Source organism: Ammodytes marinus (genome assembly GCF_949987685.1).
Source record: "Ammodytes marinus genome assembly, chromosome: 10".
Taxonomy (NCBI): Eukaryota; Metazoa; Chordata; class Actinopteri; order Uranoscopiformes; family Ammodytidae; genus Ammodytes; species Ammodytes marinus.
The window spans coordinates 16,183,507-16,210,076 of NC_137214.1; the positions used below are offsets into that span (position 1 = coordinate 16,183,507).

A 26,570-nucleotide genomic window follows, 5' to 3' on the forward strand; every position below is an offset into this window, starting at 1 on the left:
AACACTTGGTGCAAGTGCAAAAAGACTACATTTTGGTGGTAAACTTGTTGTGGTCACTAATGGTAAGTTACAGTATATCAACTGGAGGATCAGGCTTCAGCGTAATTTTAGCATTGTTGTATTTTAAATGACATCGCCTTGAGTGGCAATTTGGAAACAATGACACTTTTACTGCCATTGATGCACCTTGCTCAACCAGTCTTACTCCACATGAGACTGAGAATGTCCAGGTGAATGCCATTGTGGATAAAATCTTACAGCAGCAAACAGTGCATCAAACTGTGATGTCTAAGGGTGCCGATGTTTTTTCTAAAAACTTTTCTGCAATTTCCTGTCCTGTTTTCACAACTTCAAATGGTTCTTCCTATCTGCAACATGTGGCCTGTTGCCACATAATAGAAATAGGCTGCAAGGGTAAGGTTTTGACTAATGGGCTGCATCTTGTTAAGTTCAAACAGGCATCTTGGTGGCAGAGGCTAGTTTTGGAATCATCTGGTAAGACAGCACTTATACAGAGAAAATGGAATTAAATTACACATGTGGTTTTTAAGAATTTATTGTGATTTGGATTTGTACAGGTACATTTCTAGGCGAAGGGTTTGTTCTAATAACTAGAAGCAGAATCTTTATACATAGTTAATGGATGGCTTGTATTTGCTTCAGAACAGTTATTCTCAGTGGCACATCAAACGTTTGTGGGGTGCTCTAGTTGCGCACACACGGCACATTGTGTACTGATATATTGTCTCAGGTTCTGACCTCAAACTTTGTGACAGGAACAACCATGTAGTTTTTTTCTGAGAATTACTGTGAAACCAACTAATGGGGCCAACTAAGGGATATCTGTGTGTGTGTGTGTGTGTGTGTGTGTGTGTGTGTGTGTGTGTGTGTATGGATGGGTGGGGGGTAAGAAAAGCTGTCTGTGTTTGCACGCCTTGTGTCAGCATTGTGGGGAAGAGATGTCTGCAAATGGCAGGTGTGGCTTCGAGAGCCCTATAGTGAGCCTTTTTAAATTCACCAAAGCTGTCATTAAACAACCTGAGTGTAGTTAGCTTAAAAAATGGTATGAAGGAATAGCTAATGGTGTCTCATTTGCAGATAATTTTTTAAGAATTACATTCACGGCCTGCTATTCTAATATATTTGATACTTAGACTCTTTGACTCTTGTGTACTGGCACGTTTTTCAGTGAGTTAACCAACTGAAACCCTATGCAACTCTGTGTTAAGGTACCAGGTTTCGTCATCATCTAAAAAGAGTCAACTCGAAAGGTAATCATTTTTGAATTTTACGTCACTGATAGAGATATAATTTTTTAGAAACTATATTATTCACGTAGAGGAAATGCTGCCTGTAACACAAGTCTCAAAGCTAGGAGAGAAAGATCATGTTGTTTGAGGAGGAAGGAGGGGGAGTTTAGAACTTTCCGCTATTGCACAGACGAAGATTTTCTTTGAGTGCGGTTTAACAGACAGGAAGCAGCAGAAACCCACTGCTCAGTGATGCTGTTCCTGTGTGTGCAAAATTCACAGGTCAGTTTGTGGGTGTATTTTCTACCCGGTTTTTAAATATGTCACCGCTATTTCTAGCTCTCATTAAATATGCTGCACTATAAGATAGGACTTGTGAGCAGAGTACATATAGGGCAGAGAACATGCCTCTTACATATTTGACTGAAAAGTGACCAAAAAAAGAAGTGGAAAATGGGTCTCTGGAGACCTTCCTGAACTTGTCACTTGGGACGTAACTGAGCTTTCGTCACTGTTCTCTTGACTGTATTATCCTACTAAAGCTAATGTCTAGCCTTTCAAAAGGCGCCAAATGTTATACTTGATACTGTGTTAGTTGGGACAAACAGCATTGTCACAGGAAGGCATGGGTCCTTCTTCTGGAGCCTCCAGCCCCGAGTGGAAAAGTACAAGGTTTGCAGGAGATGAGATTAAATTCCATTCTCCTTCTGACAGCCTGTGCTGGAGGTGACGTTTTTCTCTCAGTCTTCATTTGGCCCTGGCACGGCAGAGCCAAATGCCAACATGCCTTTAAGACAGACACAGTGAGCAACCGGCTGGGACGCAGTGCCCGGCGCGCTGTCAGCGATTCTGATGCCTTGTGTTGTGCAGCTGCATGCTTTTAGCTGGTGTCTATGCCTGCCTCTGTGCCCCCTTCTGCCATTTTATCACCACACGCATGGTGAGGCCTGAGGATTGCAGTGAAAGCCCTCTTTATTCAGCTCAATAAAATGGAGTTGGGAGTTTGAAACATGGTGAGACATGCATTGTGCAATGCTGTGTGATGACACATGAAATGTAGAATGCAAAGTAAACACTAAACAAAACTGTTTTATTGGTGCTGACGTAGTGCTACAGCAGTGGGGACGGCTTTTTGTCTGGTGCTGATGTAACTCCTTAATTACTGTCTTTATACTGAAACAATTTTCCAGCACTACGACCTTCTCTGCTGCTCACCTCAACACTTTTCCGTTATCTTGATAAGTAGGATAAATGATGATGAATAACCATATATTGCCATAATTCACTCAACCAAGCCATGGTTTTACTTTGCCCAAACGGTTGTGTTTGATCTATTTCCCTCGGCTCTACCAGAGCTATTGTTACACACGGGCGTGTAGTTTAAATACATTCTGTAACAAAACATGCCCAAAAGGGAACAGCTGCCCAGAAATGATGACCAGGATCCTCTGATGCCCATATTGACTATCGAAGGGCTCCAGGAACGAGCTCCAGCCTCATATCACTGAGTCATTTCCTTTACAGGAACCCAAGATCCTGCAAAAACAGCATGTCTTTGTTAGCAACCACTCAATAACATTTTAGTGGTAAGCCCACTTTTTTTTCTGCCATCTTGCACATTGGTGTTTCTCTGCGCAACTCAATTGGGAAAACTAAACTTTTATAGGATTCATGAGTTAGTACTGAGGTGTCTCTCAGCGCTGCATGGTGAGGGACAAAACCACTGCTTCTGTCTGTTTGGAAACCATTGCACATGTTCAATGAGCGCAGACTCCCGCAGAGCAAACTTAAAGTCCAGTTCAGTTTTTAACAGTCATATCTGCACTGTCTGTACCTGTGTGGGAAAAATATTTCAAATACCACGAATTCCAGCCACTGGCTGACACCTGCACCAGACATCTTTAAATACTCTGACTGCCGTATGGTATGGCAACCCCACCCCCTTACGCTACGGTACATGTAGTCATGTCACCTGAAGGAATATGCGTAGTTGTAACCTGAGCTGAAAATGGCCTGATAAGTGAAGTTTACCCTGGTCTTTTTCTCGCATCTCACAATGTTTGCACTCACCACACACAGGGTGAGTCATTGCATAGTCATTCAAATGGCTTAAATTACCTCCTTTCATGGTCAACAATGAGCTCAGCTGAAGAGACTGAAGTGGGGGGAAGCGGGGCCTTCTGGGAATGCTCCATTTGTTCATGAATCCTGACTCTAATTGGTTGTTATTGGGACTGGCCTTCACCATGCTGTAGGGGTGGAGTAAGCCAGTGTTTGCTTCATACTCCTCCAGTCGGCTGTTCATCAGGATGCCATATATCTCTGACAGTTCTCGTCAGAGGAAAGGTGATTGGTAGAAAGAAGGTCTATGATGGAGCCAAAGATTTAGCTATCCATGTTCAGGATCATCTTTAGGATAAGCTGTTTCAATACAACAACTTGGATCAAATTAAAATAATAATCGAGATCATTGTTAGTTGCTGTCCTGAAGTCAGTCATTAAGAACAAATGTCTGTCACAAGTTTGCTGCCCCCAAGGAATTCACTACCCACTGATGGTTTACTGTATGAGACAGAAAAGAGACTTTAAATCCTCCAATTGCACAAGCTGCTAGTCTAAGTCCCAGTGCGATGGTCCCCTATATGTAGAACTGCATGTGTGTGTTAGAAATGTAGGAGGGGTGAGCTTAATGTAATTCCCATTGCCATGTGTGTGACTCACCTTGCAGGTGTGTGTAATTGACAAAATAAAGACTTAACTAACTTATTAGCATTTTTAGCTTTTATGGGAATTAGAGTGAGAGGAGATGGAGGACATGCGGCACACATGTTTGGCTAGTTTCAAACCCACAGCACGCCCCCAGTTACACATTTCATGCCGTAGACCTCTGCTTCACCAGGATGCCCCGCCTCATAACCACACTTCAAATGCAAGAGGGCTGCTTAAAGAAAGGCCCCACCCAGAGTAAACATCCAGGAAAAAGATTCCTCCCTCTCCGCTGTTCTCCTCCTCATGACGTAGTAAAGTCTAGTTACAACCCTGCCCCTGTGCTGGGACAAGGCAGCTGTTGTCATGTGCTCGGGGGATAATGTGAATGCTGCCGGGGTCTGACTAATGGCTGGCTCTCTTGTATCCCTGCCTGCTGTTAGCGCCATGCCAACTGGGCCATCATCCACACCAATGATGCACTGACAGCAGAGGGGCATAGAAGATACACGGACACAGTCTGATGCATTGTAGTACTAATACAGCAGGCAACACACATACACAGACACATAGAGCCAATTAGACACACAAATACACCAATGGGGGCTAGTGTGCACTTCTATCTTGATTACCGCTGATATCGTCGATCTCCTGTGTGCCTGTTTTCTGTCATCTGATAACCCATTAATGAATGAAGGCTGATGATTTGTTCATCATTTACCCGCAGTTCTGAACACAGGCTCATAAGCCAAGGCGCACAAGCGGCTCAGTGAAATGTCCGTAAATCTGACACAAATATGAATCAGGATGCTCTGTCATAGATAACTCCTGGTGTTTTAGCGTTATGTGTCTCCTCAGATCTAGCAGAAGGCAGAGAGGCCGGGCAGGGCAGTTTCAGAGCGATCCCATATGAGAGAGACCGCTGCACTTGTACGTCATCCCACATGGGTCCGGCTTCACACGGGGCAGCTGAGGGCATCTGCTGTAAACGTGTGTGTGTGTGTGTGTGGGTGGGTGGTCCATGTGGAAATTACAGGCAGTCGGGTGGGGATTCCTATCTTCCGCGATTTTAAATCGATTCATGAAGTACAAAAACGATTATAAAACGATTATGATTCTTTTTTGATAATATTTTTTTATTTAATATGTATTTTGCTGCTGTCGGTAATGTTGACTTGCCTTAAAATCACATGCATTACACACTTCACAATAAAATAGACTTAAATGAAGATATTAAAATGAAGGTATTTGGTATGTTTCTTATGTCAAAGCACTTTGTAAACAAATGTTTTTTAATGGTGCTATATAAAAAAAACTATTATAATAATATAATTATTATTATTATTGACTTTAATTTTCTTTCATGCCATTATTAGCCGCGACCCCTCTTAGCCCACAGTGGACTGGAGTGAAATCGTCCTTTGAACTGAATCGAGAATTACATTTTGAATCGAAACGTGACCCCAAGAATCGGAATCGAATCGGAACGTGGGATTCCAATATTCCTTCCATCCAGACAGATGGTTGCCTTGTCGGCTCTGGCAGACGGCTGAAGGTGGGAATGGACACTGCCCAGTAGAGACAGCAAGAGGGACTGACTATAGAGAAACACTAGCCCGATTCCCTCTACCTCTCTCTCACCTCCATCTTTCTCCCAATAGGATGATTTTCAGACTATGGCCCCCATGTGTCTTTTCTGTCTGGATGCTTAGCAAAAAAACACCAACTTAACCCTTAAAATCTTAACATTACATTTGTTTGGCCCCCTGTGACCCACAAGCTGCAGAAGTTCAGTCTTTCCCCATCACTTCCTGTCATGTTAACGTCATTCAAAATACAATTGGGTCTGTAATGCAACTTCGTCAGTCACACACACAGGCATTTCAAAGCAAATAAGCTCCACCCTGCAACAGTGGAAAAAGTAGGGATTGTGTTTGTGTGTTGGAAGGGAGGGGAGGGGGTGTACTAAACATTGCCATCTCTTATTCTCTAATGCTGCCAGCTTCATGGTCTCCGAGAGAGAGAAAGAGAAAGAGGAGAGTGGGGGGTTTGTGGCCCTGGGGATGTCTGTTTATTCTTTAACCCAACCCTAGCCGCCTTTTTTCGTCCCAACCCTGAAACTTGCCTTTGGGTATCTGGTTGTTGGGACACACCTTACAAACTAACAAGCACAAGACCACCAGTTTTTCCTCCCCCGCTGCCTGCGATCACAGTAACTCCCCGAGGGTCAGCACAGAGGGGCTCCCAGAACATCATCAGAAGAGTGGTGTGTGTGTGTGTGTGTGTGTGTGTGTGTGTGTGTGTGTGTGTGTGTGTGTGTGTGTGTGTGTGTGTGTGTGTGTGTGTGTGTGTGTGTGTGTGTGTGTGTGTGTGTGTGTGTGTGTGTGTGTGTGTGTGTGTGTGTGTGTGTGTGTGTGTGTGTGTGTGTGTGTGTGTGTGTGTGTTGCTCAGACCCTTTATACCAGCTCATTTGATCATTATATCAGCCCCCCGAGCCTTGTGATATAGGGTGGTGCACCGAGGGGTGTCTTTACTTTAGGAACAGAGAGAGTTATGAAATGAAAGGCCTTAGTAATCAAATCAGAATGAATTCTGCACTGAGATCCTCCTGACATATGTATATGATATGTTGTCATGCTTATTGCAAAAATGAATCGATTATCTAGGATAATGAATCTGCAACTATGGTGATAATCGAGGCTTTAAGTTTGGCAATTTTTCAAGCAAAAATGCCAATCATTTGATTGATCCAGGTCATTTTTTCGGTTGCTTATGAGAAAAAAGTTACTTGAATATTTCACCCTCTGCTCTAGGATAGTGTGATCATACTTTTTCAATTTTGCAATTAATCCAAACATAAAAAAATATTACTACATACAGTATATAGTAATGTTATGTCCATATAACTTTTAAGCCCCTGACACTGATATATATGGCAAATGGAGGCCAGCTTTTTACATTTTTGGGTTTCACATTTTATTTAAAAAGTACCTGTACAAGTTGAATGCTTTGTCATTAAGCCGTAAACCTGGGCGAGCACAGAATATTTGTTCTCGCCTTGTGATTTTATAAGATTAGGTTTGTCAGGCAGGGGAGGCAAGAATTAGTCACTGATCTGATATTTTTCTGCTGGAACTTGTGGCTTTTGTCAGCTATGAACATCTGCAAATATGTCCGCCTGAAACTTTGTGACTCTGCTGTTGTCTGAATGCAGAGTTCAATTTGGGTTTGTATCCCTACACACAAAAACTTTCTCTCTAAAAAAAAGTCCCCCTGACCTTAGCCCCTATCTCTTTCTCTCTCTGTCAGGTGTAGATGCTCCAGGCACAGCGGGACCCAGCCTCCGTGTCAGAGAGGGACGAGGCTGCTCCCACCTGGGCCACAGCGCTCCTCTGAAACTCGGGAGCGCTAAGCATCTAGAAACAGTCAAACAGGAGGACAACAGGGAGAGCATTTTGTGGAGGTGAAGCTTTAGTCTCCGTCTGTCCGTGGTAGACAAGGAGCCTGGAGTAGCCGTGGCCGGGGTATTTTAGACCGCTTCCTACCCTCTGATCTCTGCTGCCATGACGACTGCCATGCAGCCCAGCGAGCTGGTGTTTGAATTTGCCAGCAATGGAATGGACGAAATCAGTCAGGTATGTATCACACTAGGGGGAGCCACATTTGAAATGTTTTTAAATCAAACTTTTTGTGGTTTTCACACAGGACTACTAGGCTTATAGACAACTTGTCTTTATTATATCAAAATGCTTTTTGAACAATTCTTGATTTTCTGTCTTTTAAACCATGATGTATGCCTACTGTATGTGATCTTGTTGATAAATGTAAGACGTTTCAGAGCAGGGCAAACAAAACTTGAGTAAACAGCATAGTCACTGGGATAGGATAATCTGTGGCTCAGAGCCTGTGATCTTTAACTCTGACAACATGTTGGGGAAAGAGGCAATGCTGAGGGGAGGATGGAGTAGAGAGGAGGTCTGGGAAGAGGAGTGTGGGCTGCCTAGGAGTACAGAAATGGAAAGACTGAAAAACCTGCAGCAGGGTTAGGGTGCGTGGGAGGGAGAGAAAAAGGGTGGGGCCTGGCCATGAATGTGTTTATGGCGCAGAGGTTACTGTGTGTGCATACTATGTGAACCTGTGCCTATGTGTCTTTTCATTGCCCGGTCAGGTGTGCAGTTATCTCATCCCCGCAACCGTGTCTGAATCCTGTGGAGCAGGCTTGATTGTAAGTGTGGTTGTATGTGTGTTTATGTGTACTGGCATCTGTATGTGTGTATCCAGAGTGACGACTTGTCACTGGATCCCTGAATAGCACGGGTACAGGCCTAACCTGTAGGACCAGTTACTTGGCTCCTTGGAAGGGATGGGATAATTCCACCCAAAGGTCTTGCATTGTTCCAGCACTATGGTTTTGTTTCTTGCCTGCACCCACTTAGCTTATTATGCAAGCAGTATGCCCCTATTTACCAAGTCCTGGAAATACCCCCAAAAAGGAACATAACACTAACATAATACTGTGGTGGCCATTTTGTTTCTGCTGGCTGTTGTAAAGATTTATTTTGGCCGCAATAAAGCTGTTGGAGCTGAGTGAAATCATAGAATAGGTTCTGTAATGATTAGCCATGCTATATTGGTTTTAAGTCAATAAGTAGCTTACTAAGCTGTATCATGTAATGACTTCAGCATGATGCTGTATATTTGTTCTGTTAGTTTGAAGTAAACCTAAAGGGAAACAATCCCATATATTTTTTAAAGCTACAGAAACAAAGTTATTCAGCTTTTTTCAGCCATTAAAAAAAAACACAACAGTAGCTACGTGCTGCTATATCCTGATTATTAGGACATTTAAAGGGAACAGGCAGTTGAAATCCTTTGTGACAGGGCAGGTAAAGCAGAACAGAGTGTGTGTGTGTGCGGGAGGGGGTGGGGGGGCAGCTTGCACAGATGCTGTTGCTTTCAAAGGCAGAATGGGGAACTCAGAAATGCAAATGGGCCTGATTCTTATCGCTTATCGTTTCCCTGCTAGAAACACTATTCAAGTCAACCAAAAGAGGAAGAAGCAGTAACAACCTTTATGATGTTCGGTATTATTTGTCAGGCCGTGTTCCAGGTCGGGCATCGGTTCTCCTGAGAGCCACCACTTCCCGCAACTCTACACCTTTAAACAACAGGCGCTTTATACCACAGTTTTTATCATCCAACATCGCAACATGTTTTTGATTTTTTTAATTGTCAAATAAACACCTGGATATCACAAGACAAGTTTATCGATGCCTCCAGAATAGAATTCAGCAAACATCAAAACAACAGCAGAGACAGCTGCTTCAGACGTCATGCTCTGTCAGCAAACTGTGTGGGATTCAGACTTTGAGTTTGACTAGAAGCCTGAGTAGGACTGGTAGGTGCTGCTGTTTCTGGAGCTCGGCAGACCAATAGTCATTGTCATGCCTCTGTCTACACACATGCTTGACTCTCACTCAAGGACAGCAAGCCTCATTGAAGGCAGACGAGGAGACGTGCTAGCCTCACTGTCTAGCCATCCGATAGTATGTCTACAAAAGACTGCGATTAACGGGAAACATTCATTGTATGTCAATGAGACATTGATAGCGTCTGTAGTCAAAGCAAACTCAGGGTTTTTATTAGCCCCAGGAGGCCTCAGTGGTTTTGCTGCTGAGATGACATGAGCAATTTGTTGTTAATCTTCAAAAGACAGACAGTCTTGTGAGCCACCTTGCTCTTGATTCCCAGGCTGTATGTAGTGTACATTACTAATAAACAATCCTTATTGGATGTTTGTGCTGCTAGGGAGGCCTAACAGTTTAATACAGTGTAATGAGCTGGTTTGTTAGTTTCCTGGTTAAAGTGTAGCCAAAATGGGAGCGTATCCATGGACTTCACTGCACCCCCCCCACACAAAGCCCAGACACCTGGTATGCCCCAGAGGTCCAAACCAACAATGGTCACTTGTGCAAAGGGACAGATAAGCCTTTATTCATGTTTCTCCTACTGCACCTTTTTCTCTATCCTGTTCCTCCTTTATCAGGTCACAGCTGTAAGAATGTGGTCTTAATTGATCCACATTTTTTGATTTTCAAATTTTAACAGAATAAAAATAACATAAAATACACACATATATTCAAACTGACACTTTCTTTGTTGCTAGGTTTTTTTCTAATGTTTTTTGATGCCTCTCATTCACCCCTAGGCTAGTCAACAGTGCAAATATTATAGTTGTTGCAGCTTGAAATTTGAGAGGCAGCATTGTGAGTAATACTTTGATTAAGGTCAGCGTGGTTAAAAAAAACAGGTTTGCCCACTTATGCATACATTCTGTTTGCTTTTGACACCTATTTGACCTAAATATTGCTATTCTTTTAACATCATAAAATATTTTCAAAGATGGAATGCAGTTCTTCTTTTCCCTCTGGGCTGAAACAGTGTTGTTTCATTAAATATCTGTATCTGTCTCCCTGTGGTTTGGACATACAATACATTTAACTGCCAAAGCACTTGCATTAGTCACTTGGTGCTTGAATTGGTACAATAAAAGATTTTAGTGTCTGCTGCCATCTGCTGGGGGTAAGAGTTATATTGCATCAAAGTACCTGAAGTGTCTTTTTTGCCATGTTTATGACATAAAAATGCTCAGCTTCGTTTGATGGTTTTCTAAATCAGATATGCATCAGTCACAGATGTTTTTCATACTAAGATAAACAAATTGACAACTGTCACTCAAGGATACCAGCGCCAGAAAAACATCGACTTCAGTCGACCCTGAGCATAACTTGTTCAAAATAATGAATTTGCACCCATGTCCCTCTCATTGACATGAACCAAACGCATTGAGCACTCTTGACTCAGTCTTTGTGTTATGGGCCCCTCAGTAGCTACTCAATGGTTTGGCCCAAACTCCAGCAATTCCCTCTGTCCCCTTGCTACTTTCTAGATCAGGCTTTGCCATGCCTGAAATGAGAAGGCGAGGTTAAAATTCTCAAATCACGTTCAGGGCATGATGAAGGGGGTGCTTGCCTGCAATTCATGATTGATCCATTAACATTCATTTGGGTTTGTATAATTTCTGAGCATAAGATTAAGTCCTCAGGAGAAGTAGGCCAAATCAAACAGCTGGTTCCTGTCTTTTTCGGCCCCTGTGGACCTGCAGCAATACTGCAGAAATTAGCTCTCCTCCATGCTATGAGTCTCCACATTGCTGAAATTGAGCTGAATATACAATATTTTACAAGGCAATGAAAATAAGACACAAAATCCAATTATAACATTAATAAGGTGTCATCTGTTTAAAAAAAATGTAATCTATGAAGTGTAATGAGGAATTAATCGTGCTTTTATTGCATAAAGCATTGTATGTGCAAAGACCGTTAATCCCCTGCTTCCCTGTGACAGCTCCTGTGTTACATCCTCTTACCTTTCTTTGTATGTGTGTGTGTGTGTGTGTGTGTGTGTGTGTGTGTGTGTGTGTGTGTGTGTGTGTGTGTGTGTGTGTGTGTGTGTGTGTGTATGTGTGTATGTGTGTGTGTGTGTGCGTGCGTGTGTGTGTGTGTGTGTGTGTGTGTTATCTCTTTTCAGCTTGATGACCCGTCAGTTTTCCCAGCGGTGATTGTTGAGCAGGTGCCTGCAGCCGATCTGCTGCAGGTCTATTCAGGCCTGGACTCTGATGAGGTGACCAACGGCATCATGGTGGACACCACTCTCCACGTAGTGGAGGACTCCTCCATCTTGGGGGGAGGGGTGGACCTCTCAGGTAAAGACATTTTCACACTTGGTAGGTACACATCCAATTAATTTATTACAATAATCGCCAACCACAGTCTGGAACCCGTGCAAAAATTTGAAAATTTTTCTTAATGCAAGAACACAATTCAGCATATATGGAGATCCTTTTCAAAGACATTCCTATTAACCTCAAAAAGACTACCAAATGACATTGTTCCTTCAAGGAAAATGCTTAACAATAATTACACAATTATTTTATCATTATGGACTAGGAATACAAAGTGTAACCATCATCTATGTACTTATTACTTGGCCTGTACTTTTATCTGCCAAGAACCCTATTTTCTAATTTACCCATAATTCTTTACATACATGCAACTATGCAACAACAATCTATTGTATGTGCAGGCTTCCCTCGGCACAAGTAAAACCGATCATTGTGTTCCCTTCAAATTCAAATAATTAGCAGAGATAAAAAGGAGCCTGGTAGTCATTTGAGCCGTATCGCTGTATCCAACATATACGTGTATATCCAGATATACACGTATTCTAATACCACAATGTACACAGAAGTTACCTACAAGCATTTCAAATTGATGCATTTGTCTTTGTCTGGTGGACAGAAACAACAGTCTCCGGCCCAGAAGACAGCATGGAGACAAATGAAGCAGCAGCAGCTCTCCTTAACATGGAGTCTCCAAACAACATTCTGGACGAGAAGCGCATGAGTAAGTCATTCAGCATATTGTACAGTTTTAAAAATGGTGAAAAATAATTTAAACTTTAAGCTAACATTGTTCATATTTTGAGCATGGAATCCATTCCTAATATTCTGTTCGTGGTTTGTCTGTGTTTGTCTTGTGAAGTTCACACCTATGGCACTCTGCTGGAGTCAGACCTGACGTACGCCCCCCTGAGGCCCGACCAGATGGATAATAGTGGCCTTGACATGTCCCTAGACGAGGACACATCATCTATGGATGAGATTCCCCAAAAGTGTCCCTTGAAACCGCAGAGAAAAACCAAAGGTAATACTGTTGTCCTCCTCCTTCTTGGTAGTACACATGAATTATCTGTTGTCCTAAACATTTCCGTGCTGTAGGTAATTGGATGATTTCAGTGTGACTTCTCACCTTTTTAACACACTACCCCCACAATTTGAATCATAGTGCGGAAGCCGCGGGCGGTGCGTCCCTGCTCCCCCATCAACACCCCTAACCTGCCTCTCAGGAAGAAGAGCAAAGAGGGCAAAGGTAAGCCACGCTAACTAGTCCGCTTCTCTGTAATGAGCCAATAAAAATCAAGGTCTCTCCTCCTCTTGTGTACGCTCTGTCTCCTCCTGTGGAGTGTGTGAACAGCAGTCCTCCACTCCTGCGGTCCTGTGGGGTTGAATCTGGGCAAGTTAATGGATGAGGCGATCTCACAGTGCTGTGTTTCACGAGGAAACAGAAGTGATTGCGGGCTGGAGGGCAGGCTGATGCTCCAGCGATAGAAGCAGAGTAGTGCTGCTCCATGCGAGCCCTCATTGCACCATACAGTGTGACACAATGAGGAAGGGGGCTGGGGACGGCAGGTTCAGCTGCACACATATACATCACCCTGTCACTGTGTCTGGGATAAAAGTGACTACCGGGAGCGTTGCTGTTTTTAACCACTTCTGGTCAAAGCCTCGCACAAATTGAAGTAATCTTCTCCTGGGCTTGGTATAATTAATTCCCTTCCTCGGCACACATTTACACACACCACTGACTTACAGATGGTCACAAGAAAATAGTTATTCCTGTAACCCCATTGCTACCATATACAGTTTTTAAGTAAAACATAAAATCCTAAAGATTTATAGATGTGAATATAAAAGATCTAAGGCTCCCCCCTCGTGAATATCTGACCTGTTTGAATGTTAAAACTATGACTTACTGAACGTATTTCCTCCCCCAATTTGCAGGCAACACCATCTACCTGTGGGAATTCCTTCTGGCTTTACTGCAGGATAAAAACACCTGTCCCAAATACATCAAGTGGACACAGCGGGAGAAAGGCATCTTTAAACTGGTGGACTCAAAGGCCGTTTCAAAGTTGTGGGGCAAACACAAGAACAAGCCTGACATGAACTACGAGACCATGGGAAGGGCTCTCAGGTGAGGGGAACATACCAATGAGTGCTTTTTCCCAAAGCTTTTTCGCCACGCACATTGGCCCCCACTTAGCTCTGAACCCCATGGACATGATTCCACAGATATGTTTATGATAAGATAAGATACTTTAATGTCATTGCACTGATGAAACAACACAGAAAAACTTAGTTCAGCAACAATGCATTTAGCAGAATTCTTGACTTGAAAAAAATATGCCTTAAAATGATCAGGCATAATAGTAGTCATAGAAATAATCAATTTATAATAATACAAAAAAAAATATGAATAAATATTGCACTGATTTGCTTTTTCCATTTGCTAAGAGCTTTTGCAGGCAATCCACAGCCCCAAGGTATTTACTAATGCCTAACCCGGGTCGACAGTTTACACTTTTATGATGGTGCTAACCAGCTCTTTATCTGCCTCCCCCTCTAGGTACTACTATCAGAGAGGCATCCTGGCTAAGGTGGAGGGGCAGCGGCTGGTCTATCAGTTTAAGGAGATGCCAACTGACCTGGTGGTGATCGAGGATGAAGACACAGGCCCTGATGTCACCGCCGGCTATGGGAATCAGAGATCTACCAACGGCCGGTCTATTCTCCGCGGAGGGTCCAAAGGGCACGGCAGGGCTCACGGTCAACACCACGTCCCAGCCAAGCAGATGAAGAAGGAGCCTCTAGATGAATATCTCTACCAGGAAACCAACAGCGGACAGACGGAGCAGCTCCTTCAGTCTGTCCATATGTTGCAGACCAACCAGGGGTCGGTAATGCACGATCCAGCACAAGCTATGAGGTAGAAGATTGTCAATTCTTTAAATAACACACACTTCTTCTAATGGTTTTTTATACACTGTGCAGCTTGGAAATGTTTGTAATGATCATTTAGAAACAGTGTCTCCAATAGTTATTTTATCTACCAGAAAGAATATTTTGGTCACTACTAAAAAAAGAAAATTAATATTGGCCTTTTTACAGAAATATGCCTACGTATTTGCTTTCTCGCATAGAGTTATATAAAATCATTGACATCACTCTCATATCTGTTAGCTAAATATGAAGCTACAGCCAGCAGCAAGTTAGCTTAGTTTAGTATAAAGACTGAACCCAGGGGGAAAAAAGCTAGCCTTGTCATGAAAAGACTCCAAGAAGTTACTCGTACCATTCGAGAAGTAGTTTTCGCACAAAAGGACTTGAATGTGGAGCTCATACACATGCACAGAAAGGCACTTGTCCTTGAAAATCACACAATATTTTTGACCTCGTAAGAAATCTCAGCTTTTTTGAAATTGAAATAAACTGTTTGATTATACCTTTGGTGTGTTGGAGCGGACACAGGAAAAAAAAAAGCAAAACCTATTATCATAGAACCCAGTCTCTTCCAGTCGCCCTACTGTGTCCACTGCCTGTGTATTCAATGTATTAATAGTCATCTGGCTCCTTTTCTAAGCCGGTAAACATTTCCTGTAGTAGCACATCAAAGCGAATAATGATTTCTGCGGTAGAGCTGACAACGCAGTTTGTAATATTAATACAGGCATTACTTCTGCTGGTTAGGATCATAGGTCTGCACTGGGAGAAGTTTCTCAACAGGGTTTCATTTAAAAAAGGAATCCTTGTCTGTATTTGAGATACAAACTGAATGTCCAAGTACAGCAGCTCTGCCAGAGAAAATGAAGAGACACAAATACACTCAGTTTATTTTTTAAAATCTTTTCAGGACCATCAGCTCTCTTCAGTCTGTTCTATCCAACGGGGACTCCTGCCACTCCTCCTCCCCGCCGCGTGTCATCCTCCACACTGTGCCCTCCACCACGGCGGGCGGTAAAGATGTGCTCACCATCCAGACGGCCTCTCTGACGGGTGGAGCCGGCGGCCTGCAGGACGGCCTCCCCCGCCAGCTGCTGGTCAGCAGTCTGTGCTCCTCCTCTGTTTCCACATCCACCACCACCTGCACCTCCAGCTCCCCCGCTTCCAACCTCAACGGCCTCCACCGCCTGCTCACCATCAACACAACCTGCGGGCAGACCATGGTGGCGCAGCAGCCTGGCACCGTCATCGCCACCGTGCTGAAATCGGGCGACCTCTCGGGGCTGCATGTCAAAGAGGAGCTGCTGGACCCCAGCTACTTCCACTCCATGGTGAACGGGGATCCATCGTTGGCAGCCAATACGTTTGACAGAGACGAGATCGAGGCAGGGGAAGCCGAGCTGCAGTACAGGACTGTGATCATCGACAGCAGTCAAAGCATGGATGCTATGAGTGAAACTATAATGAATGGATGTTACTCCCAGAGCAGCAGCCCCAGTGAGGGCCTGACCCCTGTAGAGGAGCTGGAAGTGCACGGGGAGATGTCTCTGCAGCCCGAGCATGGAATTAAAGGCCTGCAGGAGCTTCCACTGTCTGCTCAATTGCCTGTAAACTTTATCCAGATAAAGACAGAGCCTGCAGAGGCTTAGTGCTGCAGGACTCCTCCACGCAAGCTGAACCAAAAACAACCATTGAATCCATATTGACCAACAGACTCGATGTCCATTTTGTCTTACCGCAGCAATCTGATCCCAGATCAGATGGAGGGTTCTTGCAGAGTTGTTAGCTCTGCCTCGGGATTTATTGTTTACTCACTTGTTTTGTGACCATGTGCCTAATTAAAAAAATAATTCAAGGGAGTGTTCAGTTTTTTAAGACGTCCCTTTCAAGATTCAGGATTCATTTTTCATAGACAGTAACCCCAACACACACAATTGCAGATAGAGAGTGACACACACACACACACACACACACACACACACACACACACACACACACACACACACACACACACACACACACACACACACACACACACACACACACACACACACACACACACACACACAACAAGCTCCCCCTCTAGGAGAACAGCCATTGGATAAACCAGGAACCAGGGATCCCTGCTACCAAATGTGCCAGTTAGGTATTTTCCTACCTTACATCTCATTGGACTCATTTGACTGTTTTAGAAGGAGAGTGCAGCAAACCAAAACTGGGGACTGAATGCCAAATGGTGCAATGAAATCAGACTTCTGAGAACTTGCAGAGGGTGTTTATAAGTGTGTGTTTATTCAAAACCACATTCAAGTGTCTGTTCCCATGAATGAGGGATGGATGCTTTGTCCACATTGTCCAATCTTGTGATAAAAAGAAAAAAAAACACATCTCAGAGTTTAATTGAAGAGTGCCTTACAGGATGTTCAAACAGCCTAAGACTCTTTCTTTGAGACATCTGGGCAAAAGATGAGAAAACGGACTAAATGGCCTTTTCAGACAAGCACCTATTACTCTTATTTTCAAACCAAAAGTGGTATGCATTTTTTGTGCTTGCCTTAAAACTGTGTTACTATGGAAATGGGCATTTTCTGTCCGACAAGGACAGTCCAGCATCAAAACTGTTTGTATAGAGCTGCAGACTGGAGGCACAGCAAGATAGGGAGGCACAAATAGAGAGAAAGAATAGGCAGGATAAAACAGATTTTTATCAGCCTCAGCTTGAAAGGCTCTGCGGTTTAAATCCTGTTTATATGAAATGGAAATATATATATATATATATATATATATATAGTATATACATATAATATACAATTGAGATTCAATTTTAAGGCCATAGCGAATTTATTTATTTTGTGAATTTCTAAATTCTGTATAAACTAAAGGCAAATTTGTCTTCTATTTACATGTGTAAACATGAGGGAAAATACAAAGATTATGAAAGTTAATACCGGGAAGCTTATTTGGTATTTCTATTTCCTTTTTTTTAAGACCAACATTTTTCATTTGTATAGCATTCATATATTCAGCTTTGGTATTTTTTTTTGAGTTTCGGACTCAAGTGCAACATCGTTATTCCACTGTTATATTCTTGTATTGTAGATATCCCCTATTGTATGTCTGAAAATGTACTGAATGTGCTTTGGTTCTTTCTTTTCAGCGCACATACCTCTTTAACTTTTTCATCAATCAAGCAGTAGGGACTACGCATTCGAAAATAGTATGTTCTGTGTTATGCATAAAGTATCAAGTGTATCAATCAGTGTGTCTTTGAAGATATATCTCAAGTTTCTTTCATTGTTCAATACAAAGGCGTCTGCTGTCCTTTCCTTTCCTCTCCTTCTCCTGATCTCAGGTCAGTCAAGTCAGTGCCTTCTTTATTTGTGGTCCCACTTTGTTAAGGACCTCTCGGGCCAGCCACCCGACTGGCCCCTCGATCCTGCCGCTGGGGATGAAGCCATTTTGATCCGGAGTGGTATCACAGCTGAATTGGTTGTATTTTTCACCATGTACTGTAGCTGTGTAGAGTGAGGACATTCAGACATACTGACCTCCATCCGCACTCGCATGTGAGGACAGGAGTTACATGCTGCTTTACAACCCCAAAATCAGCCAAAGGGCTCTGGGTCTGCAAAGACATTCTGAATGTATACTTGTTGTTTAAGTACATGCTTATGCACATTTTTTGACAATCAGTAATTACACTGGGTTATATATGCATTGAAATCTGTCAATCTTTGAGCAGGGCTTTGTTGCTTTTCCTTCTTTCTCTTTTTATGAATTTTGTATGTGTTGTATACATTCCTGTGTCTGCCCTGGGTTTTCCCTGTTGCACTGTTGTCTATGAGTTGTTGAGGTTATGTCCACTGCTTATGATTTGTTGTTTCTCTTGGGTTGTCAGTTGCCTTCCTTATGCTCAATATAGAATAGATTTCTAAGAAAAAGTCAATGTACTAATTAAAAACAAAATCCTCACTGAATTTCCTCTTTATTTGTTATTGTATTGCTTTTGAAATCGTGTGAGGCAAAAGTCACACAAAACATTAAGAAAAATATTGAAAAGGAACATAGAAACAAATAGCCTGCAAGGGGCTCCCAGGTCCGCAGTCGAGATAGTGAGAATGATGTTTTGTGCCTTGAAAACTCAAAATTGTAGTATTGTGGAACTAGAGCTGCAGTTTGGAGTAACATTCGACCACTTTTGAAGAGAAAGAAAAATGCTCCTGTAGGAACCTGGATTGGAGCCATTAGCAGGCCGGTGGGTGATTGGACTGTTCTTAAGAGCGCTGCTTCTCCAGTCTCTGTGGGTGAATGAATGCATCAGCATGTGTCATGCCTACACCTGAAGACAGCCGATTCTGTCACCACAGCTTTTGGAGTGAAGGTGTGTGTGTGTGTGTGTATAGGCTGTGATTGGCGTGAGGAAGGCTTACACTTACTTGGATTGATTTGATTCAGTTATATCATGTGTCATGCTGGTGTGTTGGGGGGGGGGGGGGCATTGGCTTGCACTGACAGTGTTTGTGTTCAGTTCAGTTCGGGGGGGGGGGTGTCTTGCTGCAGGGTTTGACTACTGTGCCTAGCTCTGTCTGCACCCACATGCACAGCTGTGTACCATCACACAATCCAATCTTGCCATAGGCAACACACACACACACACACACACACACACACACACACACACACACACACACACACACACACACACACACACACACACACACACACAGGCAGGCACACAGGCCTGGCATGAGTTTCGGCCACAGCCACAAACATTCATCGGCAAACCTCTCCTTGAGCCTCTTGCAAAGGGGAAAATATTTGATTCTCAATTTATCGCACAAGCTCCCACATTCAGCAACAAACAGCCCTCCATTACATCCAAACAGACATTTTGCCTTTTTTCGTTCAGTGGTTCATTGATCGCCTGCCATATGGTAAGCGGAGGTTGTTATGGATTACTAAAATAATGAAAGGCTACTAGCCACCGTCACGTCTGTGCTATTCCTTTGCTCGGTGAGTCAGAGTAGACCCTGAAGATGGGTCCTGGGAGAGGAGGACTATTTCTGTGTCGCCTGGAGCCAATGACACAGTGCTAGTGTTTACTGCTGTGCCATGCTGCCTCTCACAGTGGGAGCAGTTGAAGGATGACGACTGACAATATTGTGCCTCCAGCCTGTAGCAGCAACAGTAACAGGGGGCTTATTTAACCACCAGGTCACCAGACTGACTGCAAGAGAAAAGGAGTCGATTACTGCAGTCTCACGGCCATATGCACAGACAACCTGCAGCCAAGGTTAAACATAATAAGACCAATTTAAATTGGAGTAGTTTCTAATAGAGATGAGATTAGATGTATTTAAGAACAGCATTGTTTTAAAATGTAAATATATATATATATATGTATATTTATTATATTTTCTTTAAAACATCTGGTTTGATATTGCAGCAGTACACCTCTCTGTACTCCAGATGGCACTGGTCATACACGTGTCCTCAGCCCAGTGTGAGCCTCAGTCTGGATTGTAGAAAACTGTATTCCTTCAGGTTACTAATCTAAATACAGACACTCCTCACACATTGGTTTTCAGTCTCTTCTGCACCAGAATAGCAACTGTTGGATCTAAATGACAGAGTGATTATTTGAAATGAAAATAAAGGAGTGAAGTTTCCCTGCATTTTTTGGTCAGCAACAAAAGGAGTGAATTCACATTTAAGCCTTGGTGATAGTGGCCTCTCCTCCTCAGGCCAGGTTGGAGAAATCCTTTGAACTGTGCTAACCTGGTAGACTCTTGGTATCTCTCTGTTGGTCCCTGCCAAGACGCCAATCTTGTTTCTTCTCCTCATCAAAACGGCGATAAACAAGTGCTGGAGTTTTTTCTTCTTTCTTCCTCGACGATGTATAAAATGCATGAGGAGAATTGTGCAGGGCTTCGTTTGAAATAGTATATTCTTTCATTCTGGTCTACAAGGGAGGGGGGTTCACTGCCCCTTATCTATTGTAGAGAGTATTATTCCACACTGTGGTTGGAATGAAAATTGACCTTTATTTCTAGCGATAGAAGTACCAAAAACTCTTACATTGGTATTCAAATACATTCTTTTTGAAGCTAAACTCCACCAAATCTAGCCTTATTTTCCTGTCCTCTACATATTTGCACTGGGTTTAAAATGCAATCACGGAAAATCCCATTCACTTAATTTACTAAACATCAAATTATACACTTTCTATTTGAAAGGGAAACCATGGACACTGAATGCAAACAGCTTCAGAAGACGTACATAAGATTGAGCTGGCTTCCTCAAGATGCTTTCAATGACCTCAGGAGATTTGCGCAATAGATAACAAGATGTGTATTTTCTTTAATAACTGGGGTTTGGTCCATTTGCCGAGTGGTAACATCGCCATCACTTCTATACTGTGTCTCCAGTCCACAATGATGATTTTCTTTTTGACGTCTGTACTTTAAAGTTTGACTTTCATGAATATTGGACTTTTGTCCCAGTGGACATGAGGAGCCAGCAGTAATATCTGTATCGGCCTCTCCAGTCGGGGTGAGCCATCCCATTCAGAATGACTCTCAGGGCTTCCTTGGCAATTTAGTCTTACGATTACACAAAAGAGTCCTCAGAGTCCTCAGAGACCTCGCCAGATAGACAACTAACAACATCTTATAACAAATAACACTACTTCCCAATATTGCCAGTTTAAAAGCTGTACAATAACAACGACACCAGCATGCTGAATGCATTCTTTTGAATAAAAACTCAACTATTTGATGTGATAAGTGGGAGATGGTGAGAAATGAATGATATAAAAACTGATTTTAAGAACTTTTCTGAAACGCCTGGGAGCCTTCGCGGTGCACTTGTCTGTTTATTTGAAGTATGTTTGCAATTATGCATGTGTTAACTCATGCCACTATTCTTTACTTGACATGTTGCTTTGGGCTATTGACATTATTGATTTAAAAATAACAATATGGTTGCAGTCTGAACTCCCATTTATGAGCATATCCATAAAACATTTACATACAGTAATATGTTTCGCCCGCTTGTTTCACAAAATCCTCTTTACTGCCAAATATTATTGATATCACTGACATTATTATCACACTGAGCCAACATGAGTCAACATTACCATTATCTTAACAGGCAAAAACAATGCATTATGCATCGGTTTACACAAGAGAGTCTCAGGTTATGAACATGGCAAAAAAGCGTATATGTCCACTTTTTCTTGTCAGAATACTTTTAATTTGACGCTAAATGTTTCCGCTAATGAGCGATGGGACTAATGGGGAAGAGATAAGGAGGTCTGTCTGTTCTATAGACAGTATGAGTCAGATTCAAACCCACACAGCCGTCAACACAAAGCACCCCAGGGTGTTAAGTTTCTCTCAAGGAAACCATACTGTTTCATATGAAGTGAGATTATTCATACAATTAAATTTTAATTGGAAAGAATAAGGGGAGAGATAGAAACCTATAGGCTTCAAAGTGAGCTATGACAACAAGAGTGCTCCATTTGTGTCTCTCTGTTTAACGTTTGAATAACGCACAGAGCTGGTATACTCTTGGGCATTTCTGCACCTTGTTATTCTGATGACAGAACATCAATTACAAATGCCTATCTCGCTTGCTTATCAGTCAGTGGCGGGCGAGAGTTATTTTGCTCCTGACCGATTGAGACGTGGCGCTACAGATTGAAATCGCCTCGGCAAAGAAGAAACTGTTTGAAGAGCAGCACCATTTAAAGCATTTTTGGTTTTTTTTTTTTTGTGTGTGGATCACAAGAACAAAGGAAACAATGGAGGAAAACACAGCGGCAGCAACATCACAAAAGACGGAGGTCTATACATCTTTAATTATACTGCATCTCCTTATTTAGTAACATGATACCACAAACAGATTAAAGAATTATTCAAATATGTAACTTAATGAAGTTTGTTTATTGTGTCACTTTGACATTATTGAATTATGTGTTTGTGGTGGGTAAGGGAAAGGTTTCTATACGCTACTCACATTATGGAAATGTATGTATATATCAGTGTACGATATGTACACTTGCATACAATATAGTATCATAAGTCTTTTTAACTTATAAAGTAAAAAAGGAATGCATAACAAAGTGAGGATTAAGTAAACTGCTTATGTTTTTTTCTTCTAGAGCAGATTAGTTCCTGGTGGTGACATCCTCCAAACTGAATCACACCCATTGGACAGGATCAAGTGGCAAAGATTATAAATGGGTCGATAAGCAGGGAAAATGAGTAATCTGTAAACAACCAGGAAGAATCCAAATGACATTCAGACTGTTAAGACTGATAATATAATACTCAATGGGCCACCTTTCTAGATGGGATAATAATGGTGTGCAATGGACTTCTTTAGTCTCACAAGTGGTCTGGAACATTTATCAAAGGGGAAAACTTGCACCTACGGATGACATAAATGGTTGAAATCCCAGACAGCACACATGCTCCTCAGCTCAGACTCTCCCAAGCATTCGGGCGATCCACCAGTTGCACGGCATGACAACCTGACAGATGACTCGGCCTCCTTGGTAGTAGTACGGCCAGGGGTTGAAGCCACCCAGGGGCTCGTGGTAGCGGCGGCAGAAGCGGTAACCACGGCGACAGTGCTGGCAGCAGTAGCCCTGGTCATCCAGACGGCTGTCCAGCTCGACTCCAGAGTCTCTCTGCAGAGGACACAGGGTTACAAAAAACGCAAGCAAAGACCAATGCAAGTCCTCAGAAGGCAAGGGCAGGAAAAACAAGATCGAGGGAGGGGATGGCGTGAATTGATGAGCCTGCTTTGCTTGTAGGTTGGCATAATATATGTAAAATAACAAAACAAAAAAACGAGCAATTGTGAAAAAATCTGAATTGATGTGTGTGAAAATGCAAAGTTGTGCCGTGCTTGATGACTGTGACAAACGGATCAAGATAGTGGTGGGAGTGATTGAGCTTGATTTAAGCTCAAGGGAATAAAAAGCATACAATACCCTTGACCTTTCAATAATAATGGTGTTATCAGGACTGCGGGCTCCACAATGCCCCTGCACCTCTGAATCTTGCATTCACTGCCTCTCTACCAGTGCTATCTTCAATCAAAGGGACTCTAATGCTGGTAGTTACCAGCATAATTACACTGTTTCTTTCATCTCTGACCTCTTAACTCCCTTGACTGAACCTCACACTGCACAAAAAAATTGGCTGCCCCACCTCTAATAGAGCATTCAAATTAGAGCTCCCCACGTCTTGGCGCCCTCCCCCTGACCTTGACTTTAAGTGCATGGCACATTCCTGCAGCAATTAGCAGAGTAATGATCGCCTAACAAGGATTCTTTCATTTGCTCTCGCTGGCTGCCTCTGAATTTATAGAGGGGCCAAATGAAACCCAAACGAAAGGTAAATTGGGTAAAATTAATGGCCCTTGGATTTTTCCATTGTGCCGCTTGGTTCATGCCCCCGTAGGCTCGCGGGGGCTGAGTGTCATGCCTTTGATCAAGAGCAACTCCAAATGGGGTTCGGAGAAGTGCCACTTAGCTTAGCGCGCAAGTTGAGGCAGCAACTGCCCTCACAATGCATTGGACCACATTTCAATCTCTTTTAGGTAAATGGATCCTCGGAGAGAATCCTGGGCGCCATCTCGTTAAACTGCTCCGATCCCGGAGTCGATGCCTTCCCATTCAGAACAGAACTGGCATAATTATTTTGCGAGCGCTAACAATGACCTAGTGACATGCAATAGTGCAGAACAAAACACATCCACCGTTGGGAATAGAAAATGTGTGGGAATTGTGTAAGCAGACAGGACCCGCAGGAACACATGGTTGAGTCCTTCTGGTCCCTTGCTACATTAGGGGAATTAGGGCTTTTTTCTTGCATGTCTACAAGTCAGTGGTCACAGTGGTTTTACACACTTTGTATTTGTTTTCCTTTTCTGTTGCAGCTTTAGCACACACAATAAGCTCACTGTTAGAATGACTCCGAGGAATGTACACCATGCATTTGATGTGAGCTATGATAAATTGAGGGAAATTACACTCGTGAGACACACTTAAAACACATAGAAGGGGTGCGACAGATGATATCTGCGATGCTTGGGTTTGATTTATTACTATGATGCGCGCAGGTAGGCTTTTAAAGATTTCAGTGTTTCAGTCACGTTTCAGGTCTTCAGCTTCTAGGCAACAATCTTTTATGAAAAAAACACGAAAGCTGTCAATGGACCAATGATAATCTTATCTGCTCCTCACAGCCCAAACCCACAGAAATCTGGAGCTCCGGCACGGAAAATGGGGAAAAATATTTTATTCAAATGATGCCGCGTTTATCAAAACAAGCAGCCAATAGGCAGCATTGTACCTTAAAGACAATTAATCAGAGCTATCCTTTTAAAACGGAGGGTACATATTAATCACTCCGCTTCTGAGTTGCTGTCTCTTGTGGGATGCTGGTGTGATAAGAGCGGTTCACCTTGGGAAATCTGAGGCAGTCACTCAAAAACAAGCAGCATTAATGAAGAGTAAAAGCCATTACCCCCTTGCTGCATCTGATTTCATCACACACTCAGGCTCACAAATACGCATGCAAACGCACACTCACACACAGCTCTCTGCATAATATGAGGCGCTGGATATGAATGAGCCTGTGGAGTAGAAGACTGCGTCAGTCATTCAATAAGATGTAATGAATCAAAGCCCGACACCCTCTAATCTCCACACTTGTTGGTGTTATTTCACACATGCTGATCACCGCTCGTTGCAAGGTTGAAGCACATGCCTCGGTGTGTTATTAAATCTCAGCAGAGCTCATCACATTCAGCCTGGGATGAAAACAGCAGAGATAACATTTCTGTCTCATACCCCTGCTTTGTATTCGAAAAGGGTTTTTTCTTCTTTTTCTTACGTAGAGGCACAGGACAGAGCAACATGTGAGAATGCCTCGCCGCTTTCTCCTGATCACAGATTTCCATCTCGGTGTGCTGTAGTGTACAGTGAGGTGGAATGACAATGAAACTGGATGTAATTGAATAGGGAGATAGTCATGTATTTCAGTAAACTCTTGCCGGTTTACCCAAGTGATAAGAAGCTTTAGCTCCAGTGTACCGATTTCTCTAGAGGCATAAACAGCTCCTGTATTGATGGGTTTGACTTCCTTCGGCTTTTTGCACCTCTGTTATGCATGAAAGAAAAATACATCAGGCCTGAACCCTAAACAGGGCCAACAGAGGTTTGGAAGGATGGTTGCTGGTTTAACACACAATTCAAACACTTCAAAGCAAGCAGAAAAGCACACAGTACGTACATGTGCACGTGTATTCGTAACATGTGAGGTCAATTCATATTCCAAGTCCATCCTTGCTATATAGGTCAAGGACAGTGGTACCATCCCTTCAGCCTTGTCATATGGTAGTTATTCAGTCTGAAATGTCCAGGGCCACTTCTGATACACACTGCACTCTGGCATGGCAGCTGTGGCAAAGGTCAGTTTCATATATCTCTCAGCCTGTGTCACAAGGACTCAAAAAATAATCCTTCTTTGGAGACCGAAAGTCCTACTTATAAAACGCAGATGAAGAGAATTGGAAGTTTTATTTCCCTTTGTGTGTGTGTGTGTGTGTGTGTGTGTGTGTGTGTGTGTGCGTGTGTGTGTTTGTGTGTTTTTGTGTGTGTGTGTGTGTGTGTGTGAGGGAGTATGATGGATGAAAGTCTGCAGGTACACAGAGAAAGAGTGTGAATAGCAGACTGTGTGGGCCCTTGGTTGTTTTCCAACTCTGTGCACATTTACATGGGTTTGGGATGAAGCAAAAAAAAAAAAAAAAATGCATGTGGCTTCCAACTGGAAATGAGCGAGGGTTCAGACTCCCAATTATGGACTACTGCCTGCCCTCTGCCTGGCCACAAAGGCCTTTGTTATCACAGGGCC

The 26,570-nt window shown here is 42.9% G+C and overlaps 2 protein-coding genes across 7 annotated transcripts in view; one reads left to right on the plus strand and one right to left on the minus strand.

Annotated features, from left to right (window-relative positions):
* Window positions 1-18,603, plus strand: part of elf1 (E74-like ETS transcription factor 1) — a 40,408-nt gene extending 21,805 nt beyond the window's left edge. For 2 of the 6 annotated variants that reach the window (XM_080035797.1, XM_080035796.1), the window contains exons 2-10: window positions 7,266-7,591; window positions 8,125-8,181; window positions 11,547-11,742; window positions 12,317-12,421; window positions 12,560-12,721; window positions 12,863-12,946; window positions 13,639-13,831; window positions 14,264-14,623; window positions 15,548-18,603. In XM_080035797.1, coding sequence (XP_079891923.1) covers window positions 7,520-7,591; window positions 8,125-8,181; window positions 11,547-11,742; window positions 12,317-12,421; window positions 12,560-12,721; window positions 12,863-12,946; window positions 13,639-13,831; window positions 14,264-14,623; window positions 15,548-16,286 — 1,968 coding nt within the window. In that variant the 5' untranslated portion in view covers window positions 7,266-7,519 and the 3' untranslated portion in view covers window positions 16,287-18,603. Of the gene's footprint in view, window positions 1-411; window positions 496-7,265; window positions 7,592-8,124; window positions 8,182-11,546; window positions 11,743-12,316; window positions 12,422-12,559; window positions 12,722-12,862; window positions 12,947-13,638; window positions 13,832-14,263; window positions 14,624-15,547 lie in introns of those variants that run through there. The other 4 variants (XM_080035798.1, XM_080035799.1, XM_080035800.1 and 1 more) reach the window with 4 other exon arrangements.
* A 2,884-nt stretch (window positions 18,604-21,487) lies between these two features.
* tnmd (tenomodulin) overlaps window positions 21,488-26,570 on the minus strand; it is a 45,582-nt gene continuing 40,499 nt past the window's right edge. Inside the window, exon 7 of the mRNA XM_080035722.1 lies at window positions 21,488-23,335. Within this exon, the coding sequence (XP_079891848.1) occupies window positions 23,126-23,335 (210 nt within the window). The 3' untranslated portion in view covers window positions 21,488-23,125. The remainder of the gene's footprint in view (window positions 23,336-26,570) is intronic.